General features: G+C 45.8%; 1 protein-coding gene across 3 annotated transcripts in view; it reads left to right on the top strand.

The window, feature by feature from the left end:
• Window positions 1-18675, top strand: part of PAH (phenylalanine hydroxylase) — a 49385-nt gene that overhangs the window by 19589 nt on the left and 11121 nt on the right. For all 3 annotated transcript variants that reach the window (XM_075429066.1, XM_009944300.2, XM_075429065.1), the window contains 6 exons: window positions 2585-2768; window positions 10207-10295; window positions 12386-12453; window positions 15412-15608; window positions 15965-16100; window positions 17361-17430. In XM_075429066.1, coding sequence (XP_075285181.1) covers window positions 2585-2768; window positions 10207-10295; window positions 12386-12453; window positions 15412-15608; window positions 15965-16100; window positions 17361-17430 — 744 coding nt within the window. The remainder of the gene's footprint in view (window positions 1-2584; window positions 2769-10206; window positions 10296-12385; window positions 12454-15411; window positions 15609-15964; window positions 16101-17360; window positions 17431-18675) is intronic.

The raw sequence follows: 18675 nt of genomic DNA, 5'->3' as shown, positions 1-18675 counted from the left end.
ATTTTGTGGGCACTGCTATTTGTGCAGCTGCTTACTGAGCCAGGTGGGAGAGCTGCTACAGCATAAAAGTCATCTGGCCAAAAAAAAAGGATATAGTTGAGGTACCTGTGCGATCTCTCAACCAGCTCTGCTATCTCCAGGGGAGGGATGCCAAGGCAGGGATGAACATTTGTGGATGGGAGAGGGAAGCGGGAGGTAATGGCCACCAAAGAGATGTCCTTATTATGACAGGCTCCGCAAGATATAGGAACCCCAAACACGATCCAGGACCCCATTCCTCTGTGAACCTACACAGAGATGGAATACAGCACCCTGACGCACCAGTGCAAGATGAAAGTAAAGCAGCACCCCAGTGTTCCTGAGCCGAGCACCAGTGCAAGGTGAAAGTAAAGCAGCACCCCAGTGTTCCTGAGCCGAGCCTTCGCACAGGGCAGGTTTTACACCCACCTTCCACCTTTGTGAGTGGCTTGGCAGAGCAGCTGAACAGCTCCGGGTGCCAGCCCCATGTTGCTGCACTGCTCTCCACGGCGTAGCTGTGGCGAAGGGGCCGGCAGCCCTCTGTGCCTGCTCTCTGCCAAAATCTTTCCAGCCCGGAGCCATCTGAACTTCCAGCTCTGGGCCACCCCGCCTCCCTGCGCCTCGCCAAGTGGAGGGTACAATGCGCGGTCTGTTTGTGAAACGGGGCTTTGGGGGCCTAAAACAAATTGTCCTCGGGGCCCAGGACAGTGGCGGCCATTCTCTCCCCCAGACGGCCCCGCGAGGACAGCATCTCTCAAGAGCAGCAGTTGGCGAATGTGCTTTTGACCTTTTCAACTTATTGTATTGGTATCTAGCCAAACAATTTAAGTTCAACTGTAGCGTGTGACACTCAGGAAACAGGGGAATGACATGCCTGCTGTTCCTACCAAGTAATAAACTGCCTTTTGTGGTGGAGTGAATGAAGCCTTTGCCACTGATGGCCAGATGCCCTCTTGCGCTGTGCAAGCACTGAGAGGAGCAAAGAAAACCATAAAAGGCTTGTGAAGCTCAGACTAGAGGGAGGTACAGAACAAAAGCTTCCCTCCTTCTTCCCTGTAGGTCACAAGTAGATCCTTGCAGAATTTCTTCATGGATGAAATCCTGACCCCACCGCAGGAAAGGGTTTATCACTGACACCAGCAGGGCCATCATTTCACCCCATGTAGTCTGGGGTCTTCTCAAGCCTGAAAGCAGCAAAACAAAAGTTTGTCCAGTGATGCTGAGCACCGTGTGTCAGCTCCTCTGACTCTTCTGCTGCCCAAATTTCCCTCAGGGGATTGCCTATTCCTCCCAGGGGACAGGAGCCCAGACCTGGCCTCAGTGTGCCATGGTCGTGGCTCCAGTGTGGGCCTGACAGGAAGGTCAGGTGGTAAAGTCAACACCAATAGAAATCTATTTAAAAGGTTTTTCACAAAAGAAGAAAAGTAATATCTTCATATTCAAATTATTGTGCTCAGGAGAATGTTTGAGTTCAGCTAAACTGAAGTAGATTTTCCTGGACTTGTGTTTAAGTGACTGGAAAAATAGGATTTTTAGTTACTTGCTGCTTTATGCATTGACATGTTGGCACGTCTGTGGTGAGGTACCCACTGGCCATAGTCATCAAGACTGTAGCTGCCAATGAGCCCTTTCTTCAGATCTAGGAGGCACTGCTGCTGGTCAGTGAAGATATTTGGTGAGACGTAATTTGAATTTCTGTGCTAAAGAAAAGAATTCTGTGCTGTGAGAGTGATCAGGCTCTGGAGTAGTTGCCTAGAGACCTTGTGGAGTCTCCATCTGTGGAGATCCTCAAAACCTGACTGGACACAGTCCGGAAAAATCTGCTCTAGCGGACCCTACCTGAGCAGATTGTTGGGCTACATGATCTCCAGAGGCCCCATCCAACCTCAGCAACTCTGCAATTCTGAGATTTAAAACACCCATGTTTTTATTTGCACAAACCTGGGCTGCCTTTTTGGTGCAGATCCACCTTTCCCATGGGACCTCTGCCCAACACCGTCTCACAGCCCCAGAAAATGTGCAGTTGGAATTGCAGATGACTGTGCAGTGGCTTGGCAGAAGCTTATCTCGCAGGGTGCCCAGCTGCTTGCTTTTCCAACCTCCTTTTAAGATGCTTGTAAATACAGCGTTCACTTTCTCATGAGAGGGTTCTCTACAGGTAGTATGCCTACCTCCCGTGTTGATCCTTGGGAAATGTTCTTGTCCACACAGACAAGCTCCCATTATGTACTTGCAGTACTGGAATCACCATTTACAATACAAAGCCTCTTTAAAATTTGTACCCTGCTTCCACCTTTTTCAAAGTTTTATGTATTGCATAGTCTTTACGTTGGTGCTGTGCACAAGGGTGAATCCCACATCCTTCTCATTCTTTGTTTTTGTCTCTCTCCCTGTTGTGAAAGTCCTCAGCCGTGAAAGTCCTCAGCCCAGTAGCCACCAGAGGCAAGACTCTACTTTTGAGTTATTTGGATTGTATAGTATGGATTGTTGACTAATATGTGAATTTTATAGTCTTTATGTCATATTTCTTCCCTCAAAACCTGTGGGACCAAAATCTCTCTCATAGGAAAAAGGTATAAACCTGACCCACATTGAATCTCGACCTTCCCGTCTCAACAAAGATGAGTACGAATTCTTCATTAACTTGGAAGGCAAGAATGTCCCAGCGCTGGACAATATCATCAAGTCCTTGAGAAGTGATATTGGAGCAACGGTCCACGAGCTTTCACGAACAAAGAAGAAGGACACTGGTAAGAATACACTGACAAGGATAATATTGAGAAGGAATATTTATGTCACAAACTTTAATGACTCCTTTTTCCTGTAGCACGGGATTTCCGCTTGGATCTATATGCCTGCGTTTCCCTCCTCCTGCCCATTTTGCCTAATTTGGCAATTGTAAACTGCCATGCTCCATCTTTTGCCGTGCTTCTGACTAGGTCTCCTGGGAACTGGTGTTACGGTGTTATGTTGTCATCTGTCTGGTTGTTTGGCAGCGCTCACTGTCTCTTAAAGACAGCCTTGTGGCAGTAGCTTGTTACACTGCCTGCAGTAGTTAACAGGGATCAAATGATAATTGGAGTTACAGGCTAAGGGCTCAATTTGTAAATCCCTAAGCAATGGTGCAGGAAGTTGTAGGTACATCTATTTTCTGCTCCCAGTCTCTGCCCTGTTTTAAAACAGGCAGCATTTATACCCACAACTTTTGCTAGGTCATGGAGGGTGGCAACTTTTGCTCTTGACACATATCCGTAACATGAAGGAATAACAGGGGTGCAGGTGGGACCTAGACTGCCATATTTAACGCAGATACGTTAGCTTATCAAGCCCAATGACATATCCTATGAATTTCTGACTACCATCCCATAGCTTTTGGATCACCGAGCACAGAAAGCCACTGCCTTCTCTTCTCAGGGCACCCAGTTTCTGGGCTTGTGGCCAGTTTTGTTGCTCTTTTCTGGAGTAGGGTAGATAAAACCTAGGTGCAACTATGGGCTATGAGGATTCTATTGTTCTGGTGAGCAATTAATTAACGATTTATTAAACCAGTTGTTGCTCTTTATAAACTGTTTATTCAATGGATCCTCCACACGAAGTCCAGCTGCCTTGTAGATTCTCCTTATTCAGGCAGGAACTGCTGGTAAAGGGCAGCACAACAAAGCAAAAAGTGACAGTGAAGTGCTGTTCCAGTGCCTTCCCCCTTGCCAAATATTTCTGGGACCTCAAAAATCAACCGGGCACAAACCCTGTGGTGTAGCAGATGCGTCAAGAGCCTGGCATGAAATGGTGGCCTCCTCACGGGGCAGCAGGAGGAGGAATTGCCCTCCTGCACTCCTGGGCTGGCATGTCCCTTTGAACACCTGGATTTACTTTCTTATTTTGTTCTTGGACTCTGGCTGCTGCCTGCTGCAGCCCCATCCTTGCGGGACCCTTGCACCTCAGGGCTGAGATGGGAGGAGGAGAGGAATAGTTCCCCGGCTTGACCATCCGCCCTGCCTCCCACTGTCCCTCACACAGGTACATGTGAGTCCAACACCATCTGTCCACCTCTCCTCTTTTTGGGCTTGTGGATGCCCCTCACTCCTGCTATTGAAACTGGGGAGGCTCTGCCACTCATTTTGATGGGAGCAAGAATAACCCTCTGTTCCTGGAAGAAATCCCAGGGAGGTCAGTTGTAATTCTACCTTCAGAGGGAAATAAGGAAAGATTTTTTGAGTTGTCCATGCTCCTAATTCTCAGAGATTTTTGGTGGAGTTGAGGCTGCCCAGCATCCAGTCTGAGACATACTTAAATGCCTTTTCAGATAACAGATGTGATTTTAATAGGATTTCAGACTTTAAATACTTTAGGTCTGGATCTTCCTCTTCCTTCCTAGGAACAACATGAAAGGACATTAATACCTTCTTGAGATCAGTGCTGGTAATCCTTTTACTGTTTCCTTTGTGTCCTACCCATGACATTACATTTGAAGATGAAAAAGCAGGCGGCAGATACTCCTTGGAGTCAGTTCTCTCCATTCATGAGACAGAGGGACAAAAGATTGATTGGGTGATTTATGATCACGTCGAATCAAAGCTACAGTGCCTAGCAGGGCTTGCCATTACTTTTGTATTTCTGATTATTTTTAAGAAGCTAAGAATAAACTTTATTAGATAACAAAGTTGCACATATGCAGTCAGATAGAGATACAGTTCTAAATATCAGCCAAGAAAGGCTTGTGCATGAAATTCTGACCTCACAGAAGTCAAAACTCCCATGGTCAGCTGTAGGATTAGGATTTCACTGCATGTTACTGTGTTGATCAAAGGATTTTTTGAGCTAGATTATCCTGTCAGTGCTGCAGAAAGGAATTTGATCCCCTTCTGTCTGAGTGGAAAACTTGCGTATGTTTGTTAGTTTCAGTAACTCAGAAACAGTACAAAGTAGGAGCAATTTATTGCAAGGGAAAGAGAGAAAGAGTGATATTTCTTTTTGCCCTTTCCCTTTTTCTTCTCTCTTTTTTTTTTTTTTTCAATTTCAACTCCTCTCATGAGTAGTCAGGGTCCAGTCAAACTGAAATCTCCAAAGAGCCGTATTTTGAAAGGTCAGACAAGCCCTGCTTAGGGTATAAGCTATGGGTGGCAAATTCTGGGCTGAGGCAGCTACAAGGGCAGAGCCCTGGCAAATTTGGTCATAATCCGCAGATATGATCTTGTGACATTTTATTCCTAAAACACAGAATGAGAGCAATATGCCTTTGGGGAGCAAAATCTCAGGAATATGGTTCATGGGGTCATAGTCACACTCTTAGTTGGCAAGTAAAGGCTGGAAAGGTTTTGTCCTGAAAGCAGTCTGAGCTTCTGTGGGACTGATTCTTTCATCACTGCCTGAAGATGCTCTCAGTCCTTCTTTGCTGAGGCTTCACTTTGCCTATGTTCATGATTTGAGAAAAAAAATCCCTATTTTACTCAATTTCCTGTAGGAAGTACACAGTGCCATTCTTGGGACAATATTCTGTGGACAGTCAGAAAAAATTTCTTGCCTTGCCCCTTCTGTATAGTTCACTTTTAAACACGAGTGTGTGTGCTTTATTGGGCAAGGTATAAATGAACAGCGCTCTTCTTTTGTTAGAGCACTCTAACTGTTTTAAGGGCCTTTCCTCTCTTAAATGCAAAATGTAATTCTGATTTCCCATTTGCACACCAAAATAGTTACAAATACCAGGTTTGAATCAACAGTGTAATTTTTGCTGAGAGCAGGCCAGTGAAATGCTCTAAATCCAAAGGTAGTTTTAGAGCTTCAGTTGAGATGGGCTAGTAGTCACTGGGCCAAAAGCCCTTTGCAGAGATGCAGAGATTTGTTGTGAAAAACACAGTGCATCTCTTCATGGCTCTTTTTGGAAACAAGCTGGGTATCTGCAGACCACTCAAAGTCCATGAAAAAAAAAGAATTAAATATTATTCTGTTGCAGCATTAGGGAAATGCAGACAATTTATTGCATTTCTGAGACAGACTGGAGGCTGCGGTTCTGTAGGGACCTTGTTTGCTAAACCCCGAGGCTGGCCAAAGCATTTGGGACTGTTTAAAAAAGGGCTAAACCTGGGCCTCGAACTGCTATAAATTGCATAGACCTGTCTTTGACCTTTCTCACAATGGTCCGAGTGGAGGAATACTGCAGAAGTCCTCGCTGCCGCTGCTTTGCTACCCCTAATATAAATGGCTTATTAGCATTCTGCTAAGCATTTGACCCCATGGTAATTTGGTCACCACTTGGGTGTCCAGCACAATCCCATAAATGCTGCTGTTTCACTTACAGACAAATCAATATTTATTACTGATCAGCCCACGTTTGCTCCTCAGACCTTCACAGAGGCCCAGTGTTGCAACAGCTTGCCCTGGCAATTCATTAATGGCCATGCAGACAGACAGCGAGTCTGGCGAACAGGGCTGGAGGAGGAGGATGCAAAAAAAATATGGGATAGATTCAGCCAGGGGGTAATTTAATTTGATCTTTTAAATAGTTGCTGGGAGGGCTGTGGACGGCCTCCTGGCACACCACAGCTAGGCAGAAGACCCAGCAGTCCTTCTGGGCCCTGGTCCCTGATTTGAGGGCTGTATAGACCTGGTACAGTGCCTGCCCTGGGGCTGTGCTCAGCACCTTTGATTCTTGTTTCCACAAGTGCTGAGAAGGCTCAGGACTTTCCAGACCTAGCACCAGCCATGCTGGTGCAAATAGCGCTAAACGTCCTCTGGATTTCCCTTTCACAGCCTGCCCCTTTCATCTAGCTCTGTGAGCTCGGAGCTGCTCTCTCTTCACTACCGCTGGTGTCTGGGGGCACCTGGGTGGAGGGCAGAGATCTGCTGAAAACAGGTCAGGTACCTATAGGGGCTGCATGCCTAACAGATACATTGCTGCTCCTGTGTAAGGGAAAACCAATCCACCCATCTCCATGCCTAGGATTGACACCACGTCAGCCCAGGAGCCAGTCTGTCCCAGAGTTTATCATGAGCTCTGTGCCAAGTAGTCTAGGCATTTTGAGAAGAAAATGTATTTAATGAAAGTAAGTCACTGTTATGTACCTGTTTTATCCCTTCTTGAAGTTGCAAAGGTTCCAACCCTGCCCACCCACAAGGGTGTGTAGTGATAGGACAAGGGGGAATGGCTGTAAACTAAAAGAGGGCAGATTTAGATTAGATATTAGGAAGAAATTCTTCACCATGAGGGTGGTGAAACACTGGCACAGGTTGTCCAGAGAAGTGGTGGCTACCCCCTCCCTGGAAGTGTTCCAGACCAGGTTGGATGGAGCTCTGAGCAACCTGGTCTAGTGGAAGGTGTCCCTGCTCATGGCGGGGGGTTTGGAACCAGATGATCTTTAAGGTCCCTTCCAACCCAAACCATTCTGTGATTCTATGGCTGGGTGTGCTCATCCTTCGCATGGTGTAAGAGAGTAGTGACTCCTCTCTACGACTCAGACACGCTTTTTTCTACTCGCCCCCTCCGACCAGTTTAACTCGAGGGGCTGGAGGTGCAGGCAGGTTGCTAACAGCAAGGTGAGAGAGCGTTTCTGGAGAAGCTAGAGAGCCAGCTGCATACCCAGCAAATAAAGACGTGTTGGGAAGGTATTCCTGGGACTGCTGCTGCCATCTACTGACTTGTTCAGGTCTGGTTTTCAGGGCAAAGCAGGAGGGTGGGCAGCTCGGAAAGGTTGGGGGGGGGGGGGTGTCCAAAACCCGCTTCTGCTGTGCGGGAGGAGGGGAGGCACGGCCGGGAGCGCTGCCGAGCCGCCGGGCCGGGTCTCCGCATCCCGGGGAGCCCGGGCAGCCCGGGACCTCCCCCGGACCTCCCCCGGCTGGCAGCCACCAGCTGCCTGCTCTCCCTGCCCTGCCCGACACAAACCCGAGGGCTGGAGCCAGGCTGGTGGCGGGGGGGGACACACAGCAGGTCGGGAGGAGCGGGCGCTCCGCGCGGAGCTGAGCTGCGGCCGCCCCAGAAGTGCCCTGTGAACCTGCTGCTGTTGCTCCGGCCCCTCTGTGCAGGTGCCTCGCAGAAACCCGGCTCCACAAGTGACCCCCGCCTTGTTCGGCTCAGCAGAAAGCAAGGCTGAGGAGTCCCGGAGGCAGCCGTCCTCTTACCCCGCAGGGCGTCCGTGCAGTCCGGGATGAGCCCCACCAGCAAGGCACTGCGGGGAGCTGACGCAGCGGCTGCCGGCTGGGGACCGCAAAAACCCAAAATCAGACGGGGAGGTACGGCTGAGCGGCAGTGCTCCCAGCCGAGCAGGGAGCCCACAGGGGAACGGTCTGTTTTCCAAGCGCTGACTGAGCAGGCGACACCCATTCATGCCAGAAAGTCACTAAAAGAACTGCAAACGTTTTACTGGTAGATTGCTGAGAGACCCTGGGCTTGGACCGGCAGACCTTTGGGGGACACTAGCCTTGAAGTCCGTGTTGCTGACTTGTACTCGATGTGGGGAGCGTATGGGACATGGCTGCACAGCCTAAGCATGGGGTATGTCCTTAGATGGAGGTCTTGTGCCCTTTCCTTAGAAAAAGTGTGGTGCAGAGAGAAGTGGTGAGGGTGCTTGAAGATAGCCCATGGTTTCTGTGCCTGAAATATACAGGCAAAGTCTCAGCCAGAAGGATGGATGGTGGATGGAGGATCTGACAGGGAGCTATAACATCGTAGGTGACCTGGAGAAGAAGAATAACAACAAAAGATGTTTGTATGCAGGAAAGAATTAACAGCAAATGAAATAATCAAGTTTAAAACAAAAGAGAGTAATTTTTCACATCACATGTAAAGAAATGACAGAGCTCAGTGCTGCAGTGTCCTGGAGACAGTTGTGTACACAGGCTCAAAGAGCAGTTAGTTGTGAGAAGTTCATCACAGCCTATGAAATTTGGGCATGGCTGTAGCCTCTGACTTAGGCATAAGGGAAGGGAAGGGGACAAGAAAAGACCCAGGCAGCTAGGGTCAAAGGGCCAAAAATGTAAGAATGGGGCAGCAGAAGGGAAGCCCAAGCAACTTTAAGACATCAGCACTGCCAGCTCCCAAGCAGTGTCCAGCTGCCAGTGGTACCTAGTGGTGATACCTACTGATGCACTTCCTGAAGCAATGGTGGGGAAATGCAGGGGAAAGGGCCCATGATCCCTGTGCTCTCTGTCTCAGCATTGCAGAGGGTTGGGGTGGCCAGGCCCAGTGGTGGGTGACAAGGGGTTGTCTGGCTCGCTATGCTACAGAATTCTGCTGGAGGAGATGGAAGAGGGGACTGCAGCCTGGTACAGCCACTGCATGTGTGTGCCAGGCCTATTGCTGTCGAGGGGACACGTGGCAGGGGACTGCCTGGACCTCTGGGTGGATACACTCGTGGCTCCAGAAAGCAGGTCTGACCTGAGATGACTGCTCCGTGTACCTCATGAGCTGCAAAGAGCCTCTCCTCATAGTGCAATTGCCATGAAGACACTTTCCCTCCCCTTTCCCCTGTCTGAACACATCTCATCTGGAAAGCCCTGTGATTTTTCCTTGCCTTCCAACTTCAATACTTCTGTAAAGGGAGGGCCACATGGGCATTATACACTTTATAGTCAGCATGGTCCCATTTCATATCCTGGGTGTGGCTTAGGAAGTGTGTACAGTATGTGAGTTAGAAGGCAAGAGAGAACGAGGCCCAGAATGTTAATTAGAGGAATGCATTATTGTAATAAAATGCTAGTCTGAGGTATTAGGAAGCCATTTATCATTTTATTTCAGCATCCTAGCTGAAGTGAGGCCACCAAGTAAGTCTTAGAAAGAGATTTTCAGAGGGTCAGATAATCCTGTATACTTCTTGCTGTGAGGTTTCTTGCTATTCCTTCGAAATGGCTGATTCTAGCTACCGTGAAAGAAAGGATTCTCTGGAATAATTCCTACATTTTGGTAAGCCAAGAAACCAGAATAATAAACAGAAAATCATAAACATTACAAGCCAGCTCTGCGCCAAGGGCTAGACATTCCTGATGCTCTGTATTCTTCCAACAGTGCAAAACAGCCACAAACTTGAGATAACTTGCATGGTTTGCACCTGCCTCCTACTACAGGGAAAAGACATTTCTGCCCGAAGAATTTAGCCCCTTGCATATGTTTCTTTATGATGAAGAAAATGGAAAGATCAGAAGGCCCCAAAACAAGTAATGAAGAAGCATACCACTCTGTATTTCTTTTCTGTTTTGCAGTGCCATGGTTCCCGAGAAGTATCCAGGAGCTGGACAGGTTTGCCAATCAGATCCTAAGCTATGGAGCAGAACTGGATGCCGACCATCCTGTAAGAAACAGAGTTCTGTTTTTTTAACATGTTTCTAGTTATTTGGGCAGATGTTTCTCTCATTTTCTCTCATTCTAGGGTTAGAATTAGCCCAATCCCTGGTTATGAAGTAAATCAGAACAAAGGTTGCTTTAATCTGAGCAAATATGAGGAGACCTTAAAAGTCATAGCTGTCATCCGAGCACATGGCCACCACAAGGCCACCCCTGGTTTTCCCAAGTGGCTCTGATATGGTGACTTCAGACTCATTTTGTGAATCACTAGGAATAAAAACTGCAGAAGCAGCGTATCATAGCCCAGAGATAGGAAGACTGTTTTTTTCATCCTTGATCTCATACATACAATTGAGCTGAGTGCCTCTTCATGTGGCTGTTAAATCTGACATGATTCTTGTATGGTGAGACAGAACAAAAGAAAAGGTCTCTTTTTCAAAGTTTGTGGTTTAAATGGTAGAGTCAGAAAGTTTTGTTCATTGGCTTAGCTGATAAAAAAAAAAAATTCAGTGGTTTTTCAGCACTTCCAGATACAAGAATACTTTCTGCCTCTATACCCTCTCCATGTAAACAACAACTTGTTTTCATTTGTCAAAACACACTGAGTTTCATGCAGTGCAACAGAAATTGCTGCTATTAGTTTAATTGAGATAGGGTGATTATAAATAAATTACATGCAGCACAACAAAAATTGCTGCTATTAGTTTAATTGAGACAGGGTGATTAGTCATTCACTACCTATTGCTTAACTTGAGATGTGTTATGTATCATGTACAATGATTCATGATGTTCAGTGTGGTCATATGAAAGGCAGAATGAAAGGAGATACACTGAGTCAATGGCCCCCTTGTGTGTCATGAGGGAATAGACCAAGATTGTATCTGAAAAAGGAAACAAACAATAAAGACGTTAAAAGGAATGAGGCATCTCTGCCTCAGTTCCTAGAATTAGTTAATGAGCAGTTTGTGCCTTAAAAACGAAACCCAGCTGCTGGGGTAAATAGGTGTGACAGTACATGTAGTGCAGAAAAAGAGAAATTAAAGTACCCTGTGTTTTTAGTAGTTAAGTGATATGGGATTTAATCACAAATACCTCTATGGACAGCACATTTTTTTAGGTCATTGGCTGCCTCTTTTTGAGTCACACTTGTAGATCTCCACCCTACTTCAGCTGCCTCCTGTACTTGGTTGTGTTTTGTGGCCCCTCCATCCAGTTGTGCCATGCACCACCAAGAAATGCGTCCATGAACTGCTGCAGTGCTCAGTGAGTTATTGCTGTTCGCCCTGCAGAAACATGTCCTGGCTTGGAAGGACAGTTGTCCACTTTATGTGGTGAAGGCACTCCTAGCCCTGAGGAACTTTTAGTCTAAATAGCAGGCATAATGGGATAGGAGAATGGTTATCCTAGATGAAGATTTAGAGATAATATTTCTTGTCCCTGGTTTTATTGGTAATTAGCTGCAAAGGTCAAGCTCCCAACCACAAGGTCTATTAGACATTCTCTGTAACAATTAATCCTTTCAAATGGTTGAATATGTAGTGCAAATAGGGCTTTTTGGCCTGCTAAGTGCCTACTGTTCTCTTAACAGTTTGAAAATGAGCACCTTTAAGTGTGGCTCATGCTGAAAATCCGCCTAAAAAGTCTGACTGAGTTGATGAGTATGTTTCTGTGGTGGTTTAACTGGCCCTCTCCATCAGCCCAGCTGTGCCAGGAACTGCAAGAAGCTTCATGAGAAACCAGAAGGACCTGATTATAGGAGCGCCATTACTTCAGTGTATTGCTCTTGCAGGAGCACCTTGCTGGCACCGTAAAGGAGCATGTTGCCCTTTTTTGTAGCAAGTGGAAATGAGAAAATGAAAAGACTTGGGGGGCAAGAGGTGCTGGGAAGCTGTGGCTGAATGGCTGCTCTGGTGGCCCCGCAGAGTGAGAAGGAGCAGTGCCCTGTGTGAGTGGAACTGGGCAGGATGGAGGCAGCTTCCCCACTCACCTTCCTGTGCTTCTTGGACTGCGCCAGCCATGCCCAAGGATGCTCGGTGAGAGGAAGGCTGTTCAGCACCTGCACTTACACGGGGACTGACCATCACTGTTTCTCTTCAGGGGTTCAAAGATCCTGTGTACCGGGCCCGGAGGAAGGAGTTTGCGGATATCGCCTACAACTACAGGCAGTGAGTGCTCAATGAGTGGGCAGAAGGCAAGCCCACATCTCCCACCCTCTCCTAGAGCCCTCACCCTGCTGGCAATCCCTGATTTTCTACGAGCATCCTCCTGCTATTGGCTTTTCTCTGCTGTGTGTTTAAATCTTCCTGTTCACGTGTTTGTCCCCAAATCACAGTAAAACAAAAGTAAATTGTTCCAGGCACACATGCAGGAGAGAACATTGCCTCCCTTCTTTTCCCGCAACACCCCTCTTCCCCAGCTTTGTTGTCTAATTGAGCAGCAGACTCTGTTGCTACTACAAAGACCTGAGCATTGAATAAAGCTGCTTCTGCTATTCTCCCCATTAAACCAGGGCCGGGGGAGGAGTGCCTATCATTTACATTAAAGCAGGAGCTGCATACACTATTAAAATAATGAATAACTTATGGTTCTGATGCTAATTCAGTGCTTGATAGTCTACTTTTATCATGTCTGACCCAGCTGCAATCAGCAATTTGGGCTCTCATTTCCCAAGAAAAATAAATGGAGTTGATAAATTCAGTTAGAACAGGCTTGCTTGATTGCTTTCAGTGATCAAATCTGGAGGGGATAAAATTCTGTTTCCAGAGCCACTCACACATTTACATCAGTACTACTAGGCCTGATTATTGCTGAGACGTAAAAATTGTGATTGTGAAGGATAACGTAACATATGTTGTACATTTAGGGTTCCACTTTACACAGGACTGCAATGAAAAAATAGTCCCTGAGCCAAAGAGCTAATCTAATAACAAAATGAGAGACAAAACTGGACTGATTGATGGTGAGTGAAGAAAGTCAGGTGAAAAAAGCCAGGAGCCCAGTTTATAGCTAGAAAATTTGAATAAGACTTTATGGTCAGATGTGGATGGATCTAATGCCCATTTATAGATATCCCACAGAAGATTAACCTTTCCTGCATAATGGCTAGCAAATTCTGGTCTCTTGTTTGCAGGCTTTCACCAAATCTTACACAGAAATAAAACAAAAAAACTTTAACCACCCCCTCCTCCCAAGATACAAACTGAAACCGTACTAGGAAGATGAAACCATTGAATTCTAAGATGTAACTAATTAATGTTTAGTCTGTTATCCAGATCCTCAGACATTCTGGAAACAGAGCCTATACAGACCTCAACCAATGTCCCCAAAGCACCTTTTATGTGAAGTTCTTGGACTTTCCAATTAGAGCTTTCAGTAATAGAGCATTAAGTAGAGTGTGAAAGCCCACATCTGGGCTTCTGGGGCTTGTGGAAAGAAGGCATGTAGTTTTTGTGACTTTGGGAGGTAGTGGAGTCTCCTTCTCTGGAGATATTCAAGACCCGCCTGGACAAGGTCCTCTGCGGCCTGCTGTAGGTGACCCTGCTTCGGTGGGAGGGCTGGACTAGATGACCCACAGAGGTCCCTTCCAACCCCTACCATTCTGTGATTCTGTGATTCTGTGATTCAGGAAGGCCGAGATGGATCTGTGTCATCTTTGCCCTGGGTGCTACACCTGGCGGATATGCCTTTCAGGGTCTGCAATGGGGAGGAGAGGTCAAGAGGATGTCTCCAGCATGGGGGGACAGAGATGCAGAGAACTGGGCAGGAGGAGAGGGACAACTGAAGTTATCAGGCTTCATGGGAAGTATCTGAAAAGGCAAATGTGCTTAGCTTGTGAAGGTGCTACCCAGCTACAAAGGTTAGGTGGGTCTGTGGTTGCTTGTCTTGTACTCTGCTTGCTAACACCAATTTCACCCTCTTCTATATCTCTTCTTTTGCATGTATTTTGTCCTCTTTCCTCCTGTTGTTTTCCTCTCTACTCTGCCTTTGCTTTTTTTGCTGTCTCTCGTGAAACATTTATGCATTGTTTTTGTGAACGACTTCTCTTTTCTTTGCTTTTAGTTTGCCTTTTCCCTCTGCCTTCCTTTGCCTCTGGCCTTGTTGATCCCTGAAATTTTTAATTGAAATTTGAAGGGTTTTTAAGCCATAGCTTCCCCCTGTAGTCCTGGAAGGTGGTTGAGGATTACTTAGGAGTTCTATAGGAATAACAATCCCCCGGCAATCCTCATAATTCAACATGATATTTAAAGCTCCACAGATCAAGGAGGACTGATACAGAAAGACAGAGAATGACGGTCCTCCAGAGCATCTGCCCTGAGGCTCAAGTTAAAAATGAGGGAGTGGGAGTTGGTGGAGTGTCATCAAGAGTTTAACAATGGGTCTCTGGGGCTTGGAAAGCTCCAGCATTATTCCAGCAGTGATTTTAACCCTATTAAGTTACTTAAACCCCTTTGATTTTTCAAAGCTGCTGGATTCACCTATGGCCCTATCATTATTGCTGAGGAATTGACTATTCACAGGAGGCCAAACTACGTTATTTGTGATTGTCTTATTCCTGCTAGCTTCAACATGAGCTAAGCACATGGAGGCCTGAGGGTGGGATTTGACTCAAAATTACTCATTACAATTATAAAAAGTCAAACTGGCTGGAGTCTGCATCTGTTACAGCATTAAGCACAGATCAGAATTTCTTTGCCCCTCCAAGAAACAGTTTTCTGGAGCTGATGGTTTCTCTGTTGTAATCAAAACAACTAATGTAATGTGTATTAGACCAAGAAATACAACAGCTGCTCCATATCTACAAATGTAAATAAATTGAAGCCAACAGCTAGCAAATATTTTTAGAAGAACATCTTGATAAGACAAATAAGCACTAATTTATTTTTACCACAGTAATGCAAGGAGTTTTCTAACCGCCAGTATCTCATCTGAGGTCAGCAGAGTCCTTCCCAGCCTGTGGCTAGGGGCAAGCAAGGCTCCTTTTGCACCTGCTTGTCAGATGAAAGGCATCACTCCTGCTGCACCAGCAGCCCCTGGCCAGCCCATGTAAAGCTTCTGAGTACGATGCTAGTGGCATAGGACTTTTTTTCTGTCACTCCTATGGACAATATGAATTTTCTCTCCAGTGGCCAACCTATTCCTCGAGTCACCTACACAGAAGAAGAAAAGAAAACATGGGGCACCGTCTTCAGGGAGCTGAAGAGTCTCTATCCAACTCATGCTTGTTATGAACACAACCACGTGTTCCCACTGCTGGAGAAGTACTGTGGCTACCGGGAGGACAACATTCCCCAGCTTGAAGATATTTCAAAATTCTTGCAGAGTAAGTCTGAGGCATATAAAAGCACCAAATCAAACAAAAGGCCTCAGCTGTCAGTGGGGGTGGTGCTTCCAGAGATGGAAAAGCAGTCCCTGCTTTATCACAGGCTCCCTGTGATGCTTGGGCACATCACTTAGCCTGTGCCCCACGTCCCTCTCTAAAACTTCCAGGGTATGATGATACAGATGCTCCAATACTGCAGTGGTGGTACACATGGGTAGAAATTTCCCGGCTCTTTCACAGTTAAGCTCTGTTTAACATAAGGAGAGCAAAAAAACCAATTAGCAAACTTCTTCCACTGCAAGGAGTCTGGATAAATTAAACACACTAGCAAAGATGCTCTTTTTTTGTCCCTTCAGCCTGCACTGGATTTCGCCTGCGTCCTGTTGCAGGCTTGCTCTCCTCTCGGGATTTCTTGGCTGGGCTGGCATTCCGAGTATTTCACTCTACACAGTATATTCGCCATGCATCCAAACCCATGTACACACCAGAGCCGTAAGTACTTTGGCACAGAAAGCGTGTAAAGTTGCAGCAGACTAACAGCAGGGTCAGCCCAACTGAGAATAACCATGTGGGACTCTGGAGCACTCCTGGGAACAGGGCTAATGGAAAGTGGCCAAGTGACTGCTCTCTTCTGAAAATTTCTAGTACTTTTAACAAGCTACATCCTCTTCTGCAAGCTCTTATGGGACTGAGCAGACAGTTCTGCTACTGAAAGCAGGCTTGTGCGGTGGCTGGGACACGAGAGAGCAGTGTACAAAGTCATTTAGCTTAGCTGTTATTACCCAAACAGTGGTGTGAAATCTAGCACAGGAATGACTCAACATGTTTCAAGCAAGCTTCTGGAAGCAAGAAAGAGGAAGACCACATCATCAGTCCCTTCTCCATTTCAGTTTTATGCTGTAATGTTTCTCTCTGTCCCTGTCCATTGTCCTTTCCCACTTATCATTCTCAAAACAGTTTTCTTCCTCCGCTTTGTATTTTTGCAGTTCTTCCTTCCCTCCCTTACCATTTCTATACTTTTTTCTTCTTCCCACAACCTCCTTTTTCCCTTCCATTTTTCTATCCTTCATTATTCTGATTTTCCTCCTGCTTCTGCTTGCCACATCCTCATCCTGCACAAGGCCAGGCTGAAATGTCTCCCACAGATGTGGACCTCCTGGGAGCATCTTATCCTTCTCCCCTTTCCATCTCACCAAATTGCTTCTGGGTCTTTGAAAAATCTAGCCGTCCCCAGGGTGAGTTTTTCCCCAAACATGCCTGTCCAGCTGCCAACTTCAACTTGTGATGAAAATAGTCCTACCTGAGGAAGGCGAGCTTCCACCTCTCAGTGGCAGGCTGTGGACCTGAACAGGGATTGAAGTTGAGCTCTCGAGATACATGTTGACACCATGGTGAATTGTCTTAGTAGCCTGAGATTTGTCTAAATAGGTTTGGTGGGGTGATTTCTTTCTTGGCTTTCCTGAGCTGGGTAGGTGGTTGGAATGGTTGGTTTCCATAAGGAAAACCAGATAATGTATCATCCTTCCTCTAAGGGATGTATGATGACAAAAGCACTGAAAAGGCTGGAATGTGCAAGTGTTTCCATCACAAGACTACTTATAGAGCAAAATTTTTTCCCATGTGTCCTGAGCATTATTTGCTGGTAGGAGCAATGCACTGTACTCTTGACTATATGCAGACTCTAGGGCATTCATCCAGTATTGCTGAACTTTTCCTAAATTAAAGTTACTCAGATGTCACGTTTTCCTGCAGTGATATTTGCCATGAACTTCTAGGACATGTGCCTCTTTTTGCTGATCCCAGTTTTGCTCAGTTTTCACAGGTAAGTTTCTCAGTGGTTTTGCTGTTTTTATAACTGAACACATCAGAAACTAGGTAACTCAGAGGATGAACGAAGAGCTATGAGGGGTAGGGTGTTTATTAGCATATTGTTTAAGAGTGGCTGAGGCTGATTCATTTATTGCTTGAAATCTTGACACAAATGACTTAGGTGACCTCATACACCCACACTCCAAATGTCTGTCTTGTGTGAGTTGTCTTTTTACAGGCGAACCCTTTGCACAGCCATCATCTAAAAGTCTTTTTACAAATGTTGATCCTTCTGAGCAAAGTTAAATGGCTCATGAGTCAGATGAATTATTGCCCCACCCTGCAGTCCAAATGTTAGGGAAGGTGAAGATTACTTTTTTCTTGTTTTCTACTGACGCCACAGAGGAAGCTGAGTAAAGTGGGGAACTGTCCTAGCTGCAAGCAAGGGAGAAGGCTGGAGAGGAGGTTTCTCTTTGGTAGTGTTAATGTCTCTGGAAAAGAAGCCAAACCTTTGTGAAGGAGTAAACTTTGGTTGCATCTTACCAGAAAATATGAAAATACAGAAAAAGAGAAAGTCAGTCAGAGAATCAGAAAGAAAAGAAGACAGATAGAGAAAGAGAGAAGAAAAGAGAGAAAGAAAAAGAGAGAAAGGAAAGAAGGAAAGGAAGGAAGGAAGGAAGGAAGGAAGGAAGGAAGGAAGGAAGGAAGGAAGGAAGGAAGGAAGGAAGGAAGGAAGGAAGGAAGGAAGGAAGGAAGGAAGGAAGGAAGGAAGGAAAAGAAGAAAGAAGAAAGAAAGAATGAGTGAGGAGAAAGGAAAGAAAGAAAGAGAGAAAGAGAGAAAGAAAGAAAGAAAGAAAGAAAGAAAGAAAGAAAGAAAGAAAGAAAGAAAGAAAGAAAGAAAGAAAGAAAGAAAGAAAGAAAGAAAGAAAGAAAGAAAGAAAGAAAGAGAAAGAAAGAAAGAAAAAGGAAGAAAGAAAGAAAGAAAGAAGGAAGGAAGGAAAGAAGGAAGGAAGGAAGGAAGGAAGGAAGGAAAAGAAGAAAGAAGAAAGAAAGAATGAGTGAGGAGAAAGGAAAGAAAGAGAGAAAGAAAGAGAGAAAGAAAGAGAGAAAGAAAGAAAGAAAGAAAGAAAGAAAGAAAGAAAGAAAGAAAGAGAGAAGAAAGAAAGAAAGAAAGAAAGAAAGAAAGAAAGAAAGAAAGAAGAAAGAAAGAAAGAAAGAAAGAAAGAAAGAAAGAAAGAAAGAAAGAAAGAAAGAAAGA

Source organism: Opisthocomus hoazin, chromosome 8 (genome assembly GCF_030867145.1).
Source record: "Opisthocomus hoazin isolate bOpiHoa1 chromosome 8, bOpiHoa1.hap1, whole genome shotgun sequence".
In the NCBI taxonomy this organism is placed as follows: domain Eukaryota; kingdom Metazoa; phylum Chordata; class Aves; order Opisthocomiformes; family Opisthocomidae; genus Opisthocomus; species Opisthocomus hoazin.
Note: the sequence above shows the minus strand (reverse complement) of the source record. Positions and strands in the feature narration are given on the sequence as shown.